Source organism: Melospiza georgiana, chromosome 3, assembly GCF_028018845.1.
Source record: "Melospiza georgiana isolate bMelGeo1 chromosome 3, bMelGeo1.pri, whole genome shotgun sequence".
Taxonomy (NCBI): domain Eukaryota; kingdom Metazoa; phylum Chordata; class Aves; order Passeriformes; family Passerellidae; genus Melospiza; species Melospiza georgiana.
In genome coordinates, this window is record NC_080432.1 from 36,723,645 (window position 1) to 36,736,579 (window position 12,935).

The window sequence follows — 12,935 nt, forward strand, 5'->3', positions numbered from 1 at the left end:
AATTGGTAATTTTGAAATACTGGTCAATCTCTCAGAATGCATTTGCACTGATTAGATCTTTCTCTTTTCTCTTTTACTTAGATCTTTCTTTTTCCAAAGGCCTGATGGATTTTTTTTTTAACCAAACTCAAATCTGCAGTGAAACAATGTCTTAGAAAATAATGTGCATTATTTAAAAAATCAGTTATGAACATGTTGTAGGAACACATTTGTAATCTTTGCCAAGATTCTGGTTCAGGTTGTAACATTTTGTTTGCAGATGAGTAACTTGAGGCCTGCCTGATTTCTCTTCATGTGTCTGCATCTTCCTATTTGCAGGTCATGTGCTGGGTCAGTGAGTTTCAGCAGTTATAGAAGCAGATTATTTCTTATTGCTATAAAAGATCATTTTGTTCTTGTGCTGGAATTCAGAGCTGTAATTGGGAACTTTTAGAGAACAAATGGCACTATTTACCAGAATCTTTTTAGTTTGTTTGTACTTCTAAACATTGTACTTTATATACTAAACCATGTATCATTCACTTGCTAAGCAGTGGAGTGTTTGTTCCACTGTGAGTTTTTTTTGGTTGGAGAAGCAACTTCATCATCTTGCAGTTTTGGAACTGTGAGAAGCTGTGTTTTCTGAGGGCCACTTGTAGTGGGAAATGAGTGATCTTGTAGAATGCAACTGGTATGTATTTGTGCTGTTAGTGTAATTTCTGTTCCCCTCTGATTTACTTTATAAAGTTCTTGAATTTGGAGGGATTGAGATGTGTGAAATTTCACCACTGATGAGTTTGAAGTTAAAAAAGTATCCATGGAGATGAAATTTAGGTGCCTTTTCCTTGTTTTTCTTAAAGCTTTCAGTAAATATTTCACTGTGATTTTTAAAAAAATTGTTCTTTATTTTATGTATGTGCCACAGAAAAAGGCTGTGAACCAGACATCACCAGTTTCTGCATCGAAGACACAGGACAATTTGAGGCAGCCTCAGCTAACAAATCTTCTGAGCAACACACTATCAGGTCAACTAAGGTCTTTTTAACAAAATTTTCTTAATTTTCTGCAGCAACCGAGACTCGTTCTACTTCAGTGTGTCAGACTTACATAGGTGCCTCATGCTCATAGAGTTCTAAAGGTGGTTGGAATTTTATTTTTAGAAGAATTGAAGCTATATTTTTCAGTATTGAACGTGTGCTTTAATTTTTCTCAACCATGGCACTTCATTTTGTAGAGAGAAGAGTTGAATCTCCGCAATTAGCAATTATTTCTCTCCTCTATAAAATCCAAAATTATACCTTCTTTCATTTTTCTTTTTTTTTTTTTTTTTTCAGCTTAGGAAAATAGAAATATTCAATTTTCAAAATAGGCATCTGCTAAAATTCCATGAAAGTTCTAGAATGTTGCATGTGGTGGCTGCTTCAGTTACAGAGATAGGTATTACAAGGTTATGTGCAGGCTGTCATCACTCACTTTATTCTTGAATGGGTCCCTTTCAGTTAGAATAGTTCATGCATTGTTCATGGCAAAACAGCAGCTTTTCAAGCAGCACCATGCTACTGAAAGAACAAAACCAGTACAATCAAGGCAAGCAGAAAAATGCAGTAACTTTCCTGTTCTCTGTGTACATAAGTAACCTTTTGAATAAGGTCCTACACTCTGCCTTGCTTTTTTTTTCCCCCCCTTGTGTACTGTTATGTATAAGTTGTCCAGGCAATTCTGTACAATCTGCACAGTATGCTGGGTGTCTTTGGGGAAATAAAACCCAATAAACTCTTACTTGTTTTGGTTGTAAGGTAGCATGACTGATAAGATGCTGTTTGGATTATGAAGCAAGGCAATTGGAGGAAGTCTGCCTAACTGAAAAAATCTAGGGGAAGAAATGTGCTTGTCGTCCTGGAAGAGTACTTCCAGGAGCTCTAGAAAAATTTGGGTAATCACTTGAGGGAGGATTGGTATTGAAAAGTTTGCTAAAATTTACTGTATGATTTTAGGTAAATTGTTAGGACACTAAACTTACAGCACTTGAATTTCTTCTTATGTTGCAGTACCATGGTGTGATTTATATCTGAGGATTTTTATTGTTTTCAGGCAAAATATCAGTCCTGTTTAATTTTTATGAGCTGGTTTCTCCACAGGATAGTTGCACTAGTGCTTTTAAGCATAAGATACAGCTTTCCTAGAAACTCAGGTGAAATTATCAGGATAGGGATACAAAATTATTCCCCTCTTGCTTAGGATGACAAGAATCTTTTCAACTTTTTTTTATAGGACAGGACTCTGGAGGAAAAATCATACAACAATCTCTAGGAACAGCACAGCCACAAGAAAAAGTGATAGGATCATCATCAGTTCAGCAGAGTATACAGGTAAGAACACCTCTATTTATATGTTTCCCTGTCTATCCTGTTTTTTTTTCTGGGATAGAGCTAATTTTCATCTTAGTAGGTGGTACAGTGCTGAGTTTTGGATTTGGCTGTGGATAACATTGGAAACACACCAGTGTTTTAGTTATTGGGCAGTGCTTACTCTGCAAGTCACCAGGACACACAGGACAGCTGGCCCAAACTGCCAGAGGAGTGTCCCATTCTCTGGAACATCCCAGGGTGTTCTGGGTGGAAATGTACGAACTAATTGCCTGTGAGCCACTGATGGCTGCTCAGGAATGGGGTGGGCATTGTTCAGAGGGTGCTGAGCAATTGCTTTGGGCATCACTTGTTTCTCCTGGGTTTAATTCCCCCTTTTGCTCTTTTTCATTACAACTTTGTAATAACTATCATTATTATATTGTTTTATTTTGTTTCTGTTTTTAAACTGTTCTTTTGAACCCATGAGGTTTACTTTTTCCTAATTCGCTTCTCCACTGGGCTGAGGGGAGGTAATGAGTAAACAAACAAGAATCATTGTAGGTTTATTTGTAGAGTATATGAACTCCCTCAAACTTGACAAATTCTACCTTGGCATAGTAAATGTTGATTATTTTGCAAATTGATACACTGAATGCTGCTTTGAGATTTAGTTCATTAAGTGGAGTCTGACTGTATTGTTCCCTGAAGATAATTTTGTATGACATAACAATTCTTCATTGAGTTGGCCAATAGTTTGACTTACTCTTCTCATTATTTCTTACAAACTCAGCTGTTCTCTGGCTGATTGGGAGACAGTGGTTTGTGAGAAGCAGCACAACAGTTCCACCTGGTCTTTGTCTGTTTTATTCCTTACTGCAGTCTTCTTCTTTTACCATCAAAAGTTCTCCCACATAATGCAAGTATGTACAAAAACACTGTCCAAAATGAGGTTTTTTTTGAGAGGATCTGACTTAAAATTTTTGTTAGTAAGTGTATTTGTCAATGCAGTAGGACAGGAATGTTTTTCTATGTCATATTGATGTACAGGTAGAACAGAAGGTACAATAGTGCTCAGTTAGGAGGTCAGCCTGGATGTGTAATAGTTGGTCAGATGTTCATTCTGCTTGGTGGTGACTACTTTTTGTGATCTGAAGTTGGAGGCTTTTTGAGGCAAATACTCTTCCAGTGTCTCTGCCATGAATCTTTACCCCCTCAGAGAGCCTCTGGTCTTAGGAGAGTGTTCCCAGGAAAATCTTGATTTCATTAAATGTCTAAGCAAAGGAAAAAATGACTTGGATTGCTACCTGATGGGCATATCTGTAGCATTGACACTGAAATAGAATTCCTAGAATGACTTTTACAATACCCCCCATCCTGTGGCTTTTGAGAATTGAAGTGCCCAACCTTAGCCTGCTTTCCTCATAGATACTCTAATCCATTAATGTCAGGCAAGATGACATCTTCTGAGAAATGCAGAGAGGGTTTGTATGAGCAGATTTATTTGTAAAAGCTTTTAGTTGTATCTTTCCTTCTTTGTACCTGCTAACTTTGATGTTCTCTTTCTTAGTGAAGTATGTATAATGCAAAACAGTGGAATTTGTCTACAAACAGCATTTCAGACCTTTGGTTTATGTCACTTCCCTATTTTGTGGGTACACAGCGCCCTGTGAAAACAGGAGATAGTTGAAAGTGTTTATACTTATGTGGTGGTTACAGTTAGTATTGGTGATGTACCTAATTGACAGAAACAACTCCTGAAACTTAGGCTTTGCAAATGAGGGATTGTATTGTAATTTGTCTTTTATTTTAAACGTAGGTCGATGGTCATTTAGTTGGACAGAAAAGGCCTGCTGCTAAACAGTTAACTAAAGGAGCTTTGTAAGTCACTATTTCGTTTTAATTTTGTTGCAGAAACTTTAATTTTTACTTTTGTCAGTGTAAAAACTCTGTACAGTACGTTAAGTATATACCATTAATTTTTTTGTAGTATTCTGCAGCAATTACAGAAGGATCAGGTACATGCTGTGACACCAGATAAAAGTCGGTTCAGATCATTAAATGATGCAGTTCAGAGACTCCTTTCTTACCATGTGTGCCAGGGATCGCTGCCAACAGAAGAAGATTTAAGAAAAGGTAATTTTCTTTTTCAAATTTGGCAGTAAGTTTGTAATCAGTTTGTATTGAGAGAATTCTTAATGTAAATTCGAGCAATAAGAAAAGGATCATTTAAAAATTTGTACAGATTATTGAAGAACAGTGTTTGAAAGTGTACTTTGTCTTTCTAGTGGACAGTGAATTTGAATCTGTTGCTACACAACTTCTGAAGAGGACACAGGCTATGCTGAACAAATACAGATGTTTGCTTATAGAAGATGCAATGGTAAGGTGTAGAACCCAGGTACACTTTGTTTAAGGGATGGGGTTAAATCTGTTGAAACAAAGTCTACAGAACAGGTGCATGAACTTCTGTTCTCTGCTTCTGCTTTGCTCTTACACTGAACAGGCTGTGATAGTCAGGAGGGTGATTTCTGTGTATTTCTGTGGATGATGGAACCTGAAGTAGTGTTGATGTTGTCCATTCCGAGGCCTCCAGCCATATTATAATTAGAGCCAAATCATATTACAGTTTAGGAAATCATTGTCCTTAAAAGCTGGGTGGAACTTCATCAGAAGTGCTTCTGATTAAAGTGCTTTCACAATCCCAGGTATGAGGCAAAATAAAACGGACAAAGTTAAAGAATGTGTTTTACAAGGATCAGGAAATGCCAATGTGACCTCAGATATGCTAGTTTTCATACCTGGAAAAGTTTTGAATTTGAGTGTAATAGGCATTTAAATATTTAGAGACAGGGATACATAATGCATCTGTTAGAATTAATATGATTCTACAACTAGCAGTTGCATTGTAATAGATCCTAGCCATTAAGTATTTGCAGATGCAAAGAGAGGATGGAGGTTGAGATTTGTTCTTTTAGCATCTGGTATGTTGTATGGCAAATCCCATTTAGTAATTTTGAAAGGTTTGTTTCACATAGCATTCAGGTTTGAAACTAGTTGTCTGTGTTATGGCCTAGTGCAGTGACCATTTTCTGTGATGGATGAATCAAAGTGGCTTGAAGGCATTGTCAATAAAATGTAGCTCTGACCAGCTAGTTACAAGGATAGGAGAGAAGTGCAGGGAAGATGACAGGATGGTCCCAGTTCAAGATTTTTGCTGGTTGATCCCCTAAAAGAGAAGGATACTGAATTAAAAAAATTGTGGTATACAATAGTAAGCATACTCAGTCCTTAAAAAGTACAACTCATACAACTGGAATAGCAATTCTCTTTTTTAAAATCTTTCCCAAATAAAATTTGCAGTACAATGTGAGTAATACTTCATGACTGAGTTTCAGTAGTGTTTGGGTCAGAGACAGGATTGTTGAATTGTGAATATTCTTTGCAAATACATAGTAAAGGAAGTTTCTTTTCTCTGAAATTTAACTAAGCTGTCAAGGTTTTGATTTGATACCAACATATGAGTCACTCTAGAGATGGGTTGTGTTTTTCCTTTTCCTCCAGCGGATAAATCCCTCTGCAGAAATGGTTATGATTGATAGGATGTTTAACCAGGAGGAAAGAGCATCTCTGACCCGGGAAAAGCGTCTTGCACTTGTGGATCCTGGTAAGTAATGCTTAACTTCAAAATAAAGTGTGGAGTGTTTAAAAATAGTTGTGGCCACAGTGAGGCAGTGATTGCTGTGGATTCCAGTTAGTGAAATACTGAATTAGCATTTGCAAGATAACCTTTTATAACTCCAGAACTGAACAATCCAGAGACATTGTAGGGTTGAAGCAGTTATTTGTGGGGGAAAAAAAGAGTTATCTGTTTGGCAGAGAAATGTTCAAGTTTCTATTGACAACAGTCATGACTTCTATAGTGCCTCCATCCTAGCAGGGAGGAATCTGAGTTTACTTGCAGCCAGAAAGACCAGCACTGTTTGAAGCATGAACACTCTTGTTCATCTTAATGAAGTGTTGCTCTTGGAGTGCCATGGCCATTTAAATGGCACTGTTTTTAACTGGGATGTTGTTAAACATAGCACCTGGATGCACGTTAATTGTGTATGATTACAGTTACGATTTGTTTAAAGGTTCTGCATGATCTGCATATTTTAAAAGATATTCACAGGTTGTGTTGTAGAAAGTATTAATCTTCAGAGACCATATTTGCATATTTAGAATGCTGGGAAGTGCCCTTAATCTGGTTTTACAGCGCACATGCGTGAGCAGTGTGCTGATTAATTTAGTGCTAATCTCCTGCACTGTATGCAGCAGAACACATAAGCATATGAACATCTCTTAAAGACCCAGATCTGTAAGCTGTGGATGTTATTTGAATTTCAGTGCACAGAAACTGTGTTGTCAGTTATTTGGATGTGTAGGTGATTTTAGTAAAATGTTGCTACTTAATTTTCAGATGGTTATCAGGCCGATTTTTGTTGTTCTGCCAAACAATTTGAGAAAGCAGCTGAAGAAGCTCAGTCCAGCAAAAGTGACCATCAGTCTAGCAAAACATTACCTTCTCGAAGTCAAACCACCAAACCCCAAGCCAGAGACCGACCAAAATCCAGCTCAGCAGAGTCCACAAATCACAGTAAACTTCCTATAGTGCCTAACAACATTCTGACACCACAAGAAGGAAAAGCTTCTACTAAAAAATCCGAGAGCCTCACTAAAGCTTTAAAGTTTGAAAAAGCTAATTGTTCTTCTGAGAGCCAATATGTGGCCCTTTCTGAAGAAAGGATGAGTAGGAAAGATCTTGCCAAGTCCACTGAGAATTCTTCGAGTTCTGAAGACTTGTCAAAAATAGTGTCAAGAGGCAGTCATGGAACACACAATAAAATATCAAGGAATGCAGTTCAGTCTTTCTCCAAGGTAACGTGTAATAATTCACTTCAAGACAAAACTCTGAGGAGCTCTCCAAAGAATGAAGTTTTGCATCCTGCTAACAGGAAAAGCTCTGATGAACCCCAGGAAGACTTACTGCTCAGTAAGAGTTTAGAAACTACATTTAAAAACATCTTGGAACTTAAAAAAGCTGGGAGGCAGCCACAAAATGAGGCAGCAAGTAGTGGCTCCGTTGAATTAGAGTTCCCTAATTTTTCACCTATCGCTTCACAAGAGAACTGCCTGGAAAAATTTATTCCAGACCACAGTGAAAGTGTTGTAGAAACTGACTCTATTTTAGAAGCAGCTGTAAATAGTATCTTAGAGTGTTAATAGTTACAGTACCATGGACAAGTTATGTTTCTCTTAGCAGAAGCAAATGTGAATGACACCACAAGTACAGCCTGACATGCATTTAAGGTTAACCTTTCTAAACTAGATTCTGTTCTGTGTTTGAGAGCAATACTCATTGTGGTTACAGTGAGATATCCAAGTAAAGTTAATCCTTGTTAGAATGCAGTCTGTTAGGGCCTTACTGTTTCAAGTATTATTATGATAGTGCTTTTGATTATTGAGCAGTACTGCAACGTAACAGGGTTGCAGGTTGTTAGGCCCTACATAATACGGTAATATACTGACAATCACAGTCATTTGAAAGGATATATTTATTAAGAAAATGTTTTTAAAGAGTGATGGAAGCAACAATTCTCCCCTACCCTTCTCTTCACAAATCATCAAAATTTTAGTTTTTCTGGAAAACCCACTGTACCTCTATTCAGAAGTGATTATTTGCTTTGTTACTGAATCTGTATTCTAGGATTCTTAAGTTGGAAGGAAATCATCAGTGTGTTTACAAGGCTTCATAATTTAAACTTTAAGTGCTTTTCTATTGCTTTCTGAGCAGAAACTAGTACTTGATATATTTGTAGTGGGTAACTTTAGTCTGTTGGATGATATTATATGATCTTAGTCACAGTGGCATGATATGAAGTAATAAATGCTTGACTAAGGAAGGTAGAACGGAAGCCAGTAAATAGCAAAGTGTACAGGATGAGGCCATGATAGAGCCATGAATTTATATATATAATACATATATATGTTATCTCTTGCGGAAAAGATTTTGCATTTTATAATTGGATGTAGTCAGCCTTGAGTCTTTCTGAAGTGGTATAAATGTTTTTTTTTATTTGTTGGTTTGTTTTTTTTTTAGACCAAGTGTCAAAAGCACTTTGATTTGAAAACTGTATTTGTAGCTTATATTTTAAGAGGATGTTAGCCTTACTCTGAGTAAATTTAAAGGCCAGTGTTTATTTTTGATTCTTTTTGCTTTTTGCTGTCAGAGAATGTTAAATCATCCACCGTAGCAGTCATTATTATCAAGATATGTACAGACCAAAGTTGATCAGCAATCCCATTGTTTAAACATATCAAAAAAATGTGTAATTATTAATTCATATTGTAAAGCCAAGTGAAACCATTGCATGGTTTGCATTTGGCTTGCTGTCATGTTGTTAAGATAGAATCTTATTATTTTATTTATTTATTTTAATCTATGACTTTTTTTTGCTGCCCATGCTGCTTTGTTCTAGTTTACTTTGGTCATGAGTGCTTCTGTGCACATAAGCGCGCTGACGTTGGTCACGTGTGTGTAGTACATATGTCTGCTCAGGAGGATACAGCTTTTGTGGTTTCTAAGGTATGCTCATGTGCTCCCCCAGAACTTCTCCACCGTTTCTCAGAAACATTACCAGCCCTTTTCCACACTTGCTGATTTTGATTTTCACGGTGTAAGAGGCTCATTGTGACAAGCTGTGGTTGTCTGTCAGATTGCCAGGAGAGAAACCAAAAGGTTTTGCTGGTGTATAACTCAGTCCATCTGAACGGCACGGAAGGAAGCAGAATTAGATCCTTGGGATAGTAGAACATTACAGTCAGCTCAGTACTGAGCTGCAGTCCACTGTCTGACCACTAAAGGAAACCAAATCTAGAAAGCAATGAGAGAGAGATGAACTTCCTTAAAATTCATTTCCCCTTCAACACGAATGGAAGTACTGGTTTTATATGTTACTAATTGCCATTTAAAAAAATGTGCCAATTTTAAAGTACATGTTTGTAAAAACCCAACATTCCCAAGTGTTGTATGTAATATTAATAAGTATTGCCAGTTTTAAATTTTTGGTTGGGTGTCCACAGAGTAGACTCTCAGGCAGTTAGTTGTTTTCTTATTGGCAAAACTGACAAGATAGTCTTCACCTATTGCCTTTTTAGATTTAATAATATTCTCATGGCTGTGTATTCTGATGCATATTTTATCATTTTGGAAGTGTAATTAATTTATCATTCTGAACTATTTAGGAAGGAGAGCAGTAAGTTACACAGCTGTATGATAACTAGTTAAATTTTTCTTTTGAGGAAAAAAAAAGTGAAGTTGCACATTCATCAGTCCCCTTGCTTGTTGTGCCACCTCGAAATGGGTATGGGGTTTCCAGCCTCTCTACAGCAAATACATAACTGGTTGTGTGTCTTCTATTGGGTCTCATTGGGAAGGGGGGACAATGGCATATAAAAAAGTTTTATATGCCAAATTGCAAAAAGTAATCGTGATTGATTTGGTCAGACACATTTCTCTGAACTGCTGATGAGAGGAACCCCTTCAACAATCCTAGTAAGATTGATCTTAGATTGTTAATGTTCTGTTGTTCACTCCTTTGAATTCAATTCTAAAGGAATTCTGGTACGTGGTGAAGCAGTAAATTAAATAATTGTATTTTTGTGGTGCTTAAAAAAAGTTTATTAATCATATGGGCTCAAGTCCAGCAAAGTATTGTGAATATGCATGACTTTAAACATGTTTTCATTATTTTGCTGGATCAGCATTGTGATTTCAATGTTATTTAATACTGCCTAATATTAAAACAAATTTTAAACTGGCAATTAAGAAAACTATGTTCATTTTGAAGATTTTGGTATAATTTATCTGTTAGAGTAGGGAGGCCTTACAGACTGACTTCACTTAAAGAGGATGTGTCACTTATTGTCAGCGTGGTATGGACTTTATTTGCTTAAATACCTTCATTTGTAAAGTATGTCTCACTTGAAATTGCTTTGTATACATTTTGTAAAAATATTTATAAAATGTTTTGTAAAAAAAAAAAGTATAACAAATTGCAGTTTATTTTGTTATGTTGGATAAATACTGTTAAAAGACACAAGTCAGTAAATATATTGTTAATCCATGGATAGGAAATGTTTAGTTGGAGATTACAAATTGAAACAACCATTGCAATACAGCCAAAGATTTGGGAAAAAATGTCTATCTGTGATTGTCTTGATTTAACCAAGTTGAATATTCACATTTCCAAAAGATGATTGGTGTCAGTTTTAAGTCTTGCTCCTCTTCTTTTCATGATGCAGCTCTGTTGTAATATACTTAGTAGGCCAACTTTCCATGCTCCTTATGCATCTTTCTGAACATACACACTACTAGGATTTGGTTCATGAGGCATTACAACTACATTCACTAATGTTAATCTCCAAATTACAAGAGAGCAAATGGTCCTGCCTTACTGGTATTAGGAGTCTTGCCACAGCAAGGTTCTTGCTTGCTCTCCTTCTCTGGTGTATTTTCACAAGGTAGAGGCATCATCTTCCTGGTGCCTCAGGGAGATGGAAGATGAGAAGGCTTTTGGATGAAGTGGTCACTGCATCCACACTGCAGGTTTAACTCATGTCAGCTGGATTTGGTTATAGATGCCTGTGTTTGGGTATTTTGTGAGACAATGTTGCAATTGCAGGTGCTACAGGGAATCTTCCTACTTTTATTAGAGGGGTGATGAAGCTTTTCTTACTGTGATTGAATTTTTCAGAGAGTATGCTGAGACTGGTCTAGTAAAGCTCTTATGCCTGGAACTTCCTCAGTTTGTTTTTGGAGGCTGTGGAAGTGGAGCATTGGTGAAGGGCAGTGCCTCTCATCTTGGAGTAGGGCCTGCACTGTTGAAAGGTAGAGATCTTCATGGTTAGTATTTGTTATTTTGTCAGTGAGACAAAATAAATATGCCCTTTTAATGCTTCCCACATGGATTCAGACAGCAACAAAATTAATAAAACCAGTTATATGCTATTTTAATATCTTTTTGAGTTAGGATGGCTAAGCATCTTGGGCTTGGTTTTTGTTTTGTTTTGTTTTTGTCATTTCCCTGTGGAATCACCAGGCAAACCTTTTGTATTCCTCAACATTTTATGTGAAATCTACTGTGCAGGTGTCTTCACCTGAGAATATCTTTCTTATAAGAATTTATGGTGTATTTTTTTATTGCTTTTCAATAATATTCTTATACCTGGGCTTGTTATGTTTATTCCAACTTATGGGGCAGAATTCCTGAAAATTTTTGTGTGTGTGTTAATGCATAGCTGATTTAAGAAAGTCAAAACACTGTTCATTTTGAGGATCTGAATGAAGGAAAAAAAAAGCCAGGAGCAGATTGGCACAAGGAAAGGTAAGTGTAAACAATTTTAAAACTTAGAGGAATTCCTCCCTTCTTTTTTTAATAAGCCTTTGAATTTTTCCTTTCAAATCATACACACGTTTCCTTGAAGGTTTCACAACAATGCATTTGTCAAGACAGCTTCAAGAAATGGGAGAAATTGTCTTTGTGACCAGAGGTCAGCTCTCTTTTGGCTGAAGAAAATCACTGGAGAAAAGAAGGTCTGAAGATCTGCTCATGGCAGCTCTGGTGCACAGATGCAATGCATGCACAGATTTCATATGAGTAGTGGTGGGTGTACTGAGTTATTTGTGATTTATGGGGTGGCATTTGTGAGTGCTGCTAATCTTGCAACTGGTCATCATATTGGACATGGAAAAAAGTGTGCATAATAATGAGTTACAATGGTAAACAACAAGTAAGCTTGAGGGAGCCTCCTGTGCTAGGGGAGAAAACCTGCAAAGGACACAGAGTGTCCAGCTGAACCAATATTTTTGGTGTAAAGAACAAACCTTTAAAGTTGCCCTGCTGTGTGCTGAGGATAAACCCCATTTTATTTTTTTATACAGTTTATATCTTACCTTGTGGGGCAAAAGTGTTCTATAAATGAAGGAGCTAGCTGCATCAGAATTTTAAGGCTCTTTGTATTTCACACACACACACACATGTTATATATACACACATACATATGTATATATGTATATATATATATGGAGGGTGGAGATTGACCTCTTCTCCCAGGCAGCTAGTGACAGAACAAAGCCTCAAATCTCTGCCAGGCTGGATATAACAGGAATTTCTTCACTGAAAGGGTTGTCCATCACTGGAATGGCCTGCCCAAGGGAGTGGAGTAACCATCACTGGAAACCTGCTATAGCTCATGTCACAGCGAGGCATTGCTGGGTGTATCTGGGGCTGACAAATGGCCAACAGCATAAAAATGCATGGATTTAATGTTATTGAGGTTGAACAATTTCATGTTGCTTTCATGGCAAAATGAATCAGGAATTTTGGAAGCCTCTGTTAGCCGGGGCAAATCTGCTGTGCCAGTGGAAGGTGCTCTACAGAGTGCTCAGGAACAGGGACTTGGAAACCTTTGTGTCCCCAGAGGGAAATTCACATGAGGCTGAAGGAGATGACGCTCCAGAGTTTGGAAGAGATGAGCAGGAAGGTGAGTAGGTGTGTGCAGGGTGAA

The 12,935-nt window shown here is 37.2% G+C and overlaps 1 protein-coding gene across 5 annotated transcripts in view; it reads left to right on the forward strand.

Annotated features, from left to right (window-relative positions):
- Nucleotides 1–10,675, forward strand: part of BICRAL (BICRA like chromatin remodeling complex associated protein) — a 45,013-nt gene extending 34,338 nt beyond the window's left edge. For all 5 annotated transcript variants that reach the window (XM_058020460.1, XM_058020462.1, XM_058020458.1 and 2 more), the window contains exons 6-12: nt 905–1,004; nt 2,251–2,348; nt 4,144–4,205; nt 4,315–4,460; nt 4,613–4,707; nt 5,889–5,991; nt 6,787–10,675. In XM_058020460.1, the coding sequence (XP_057876443.1) occupies nt 905–1,004; nt 2,251–2,348; nt 4,144–4,205; nt 4,315–4,460; nt 4,613–4,707; nt 5,889–5,991; nt 6,787–7,589 (1,407 nt within the window). In that variant the 3' untranslated portion in view covers nt 7,590–10,675. The remainder of the gene's footprint in view (nt 1–904; nt 1,005–2,250; nt 2,349–4,143; nt 4,206–4,314; nt 4,461–4,612; nt 4,708–5,888; nt 5,992–6,786) is intronic.
- Nucleotides 10,676–12,935: the final 2,260 nt, after the last annotated feature.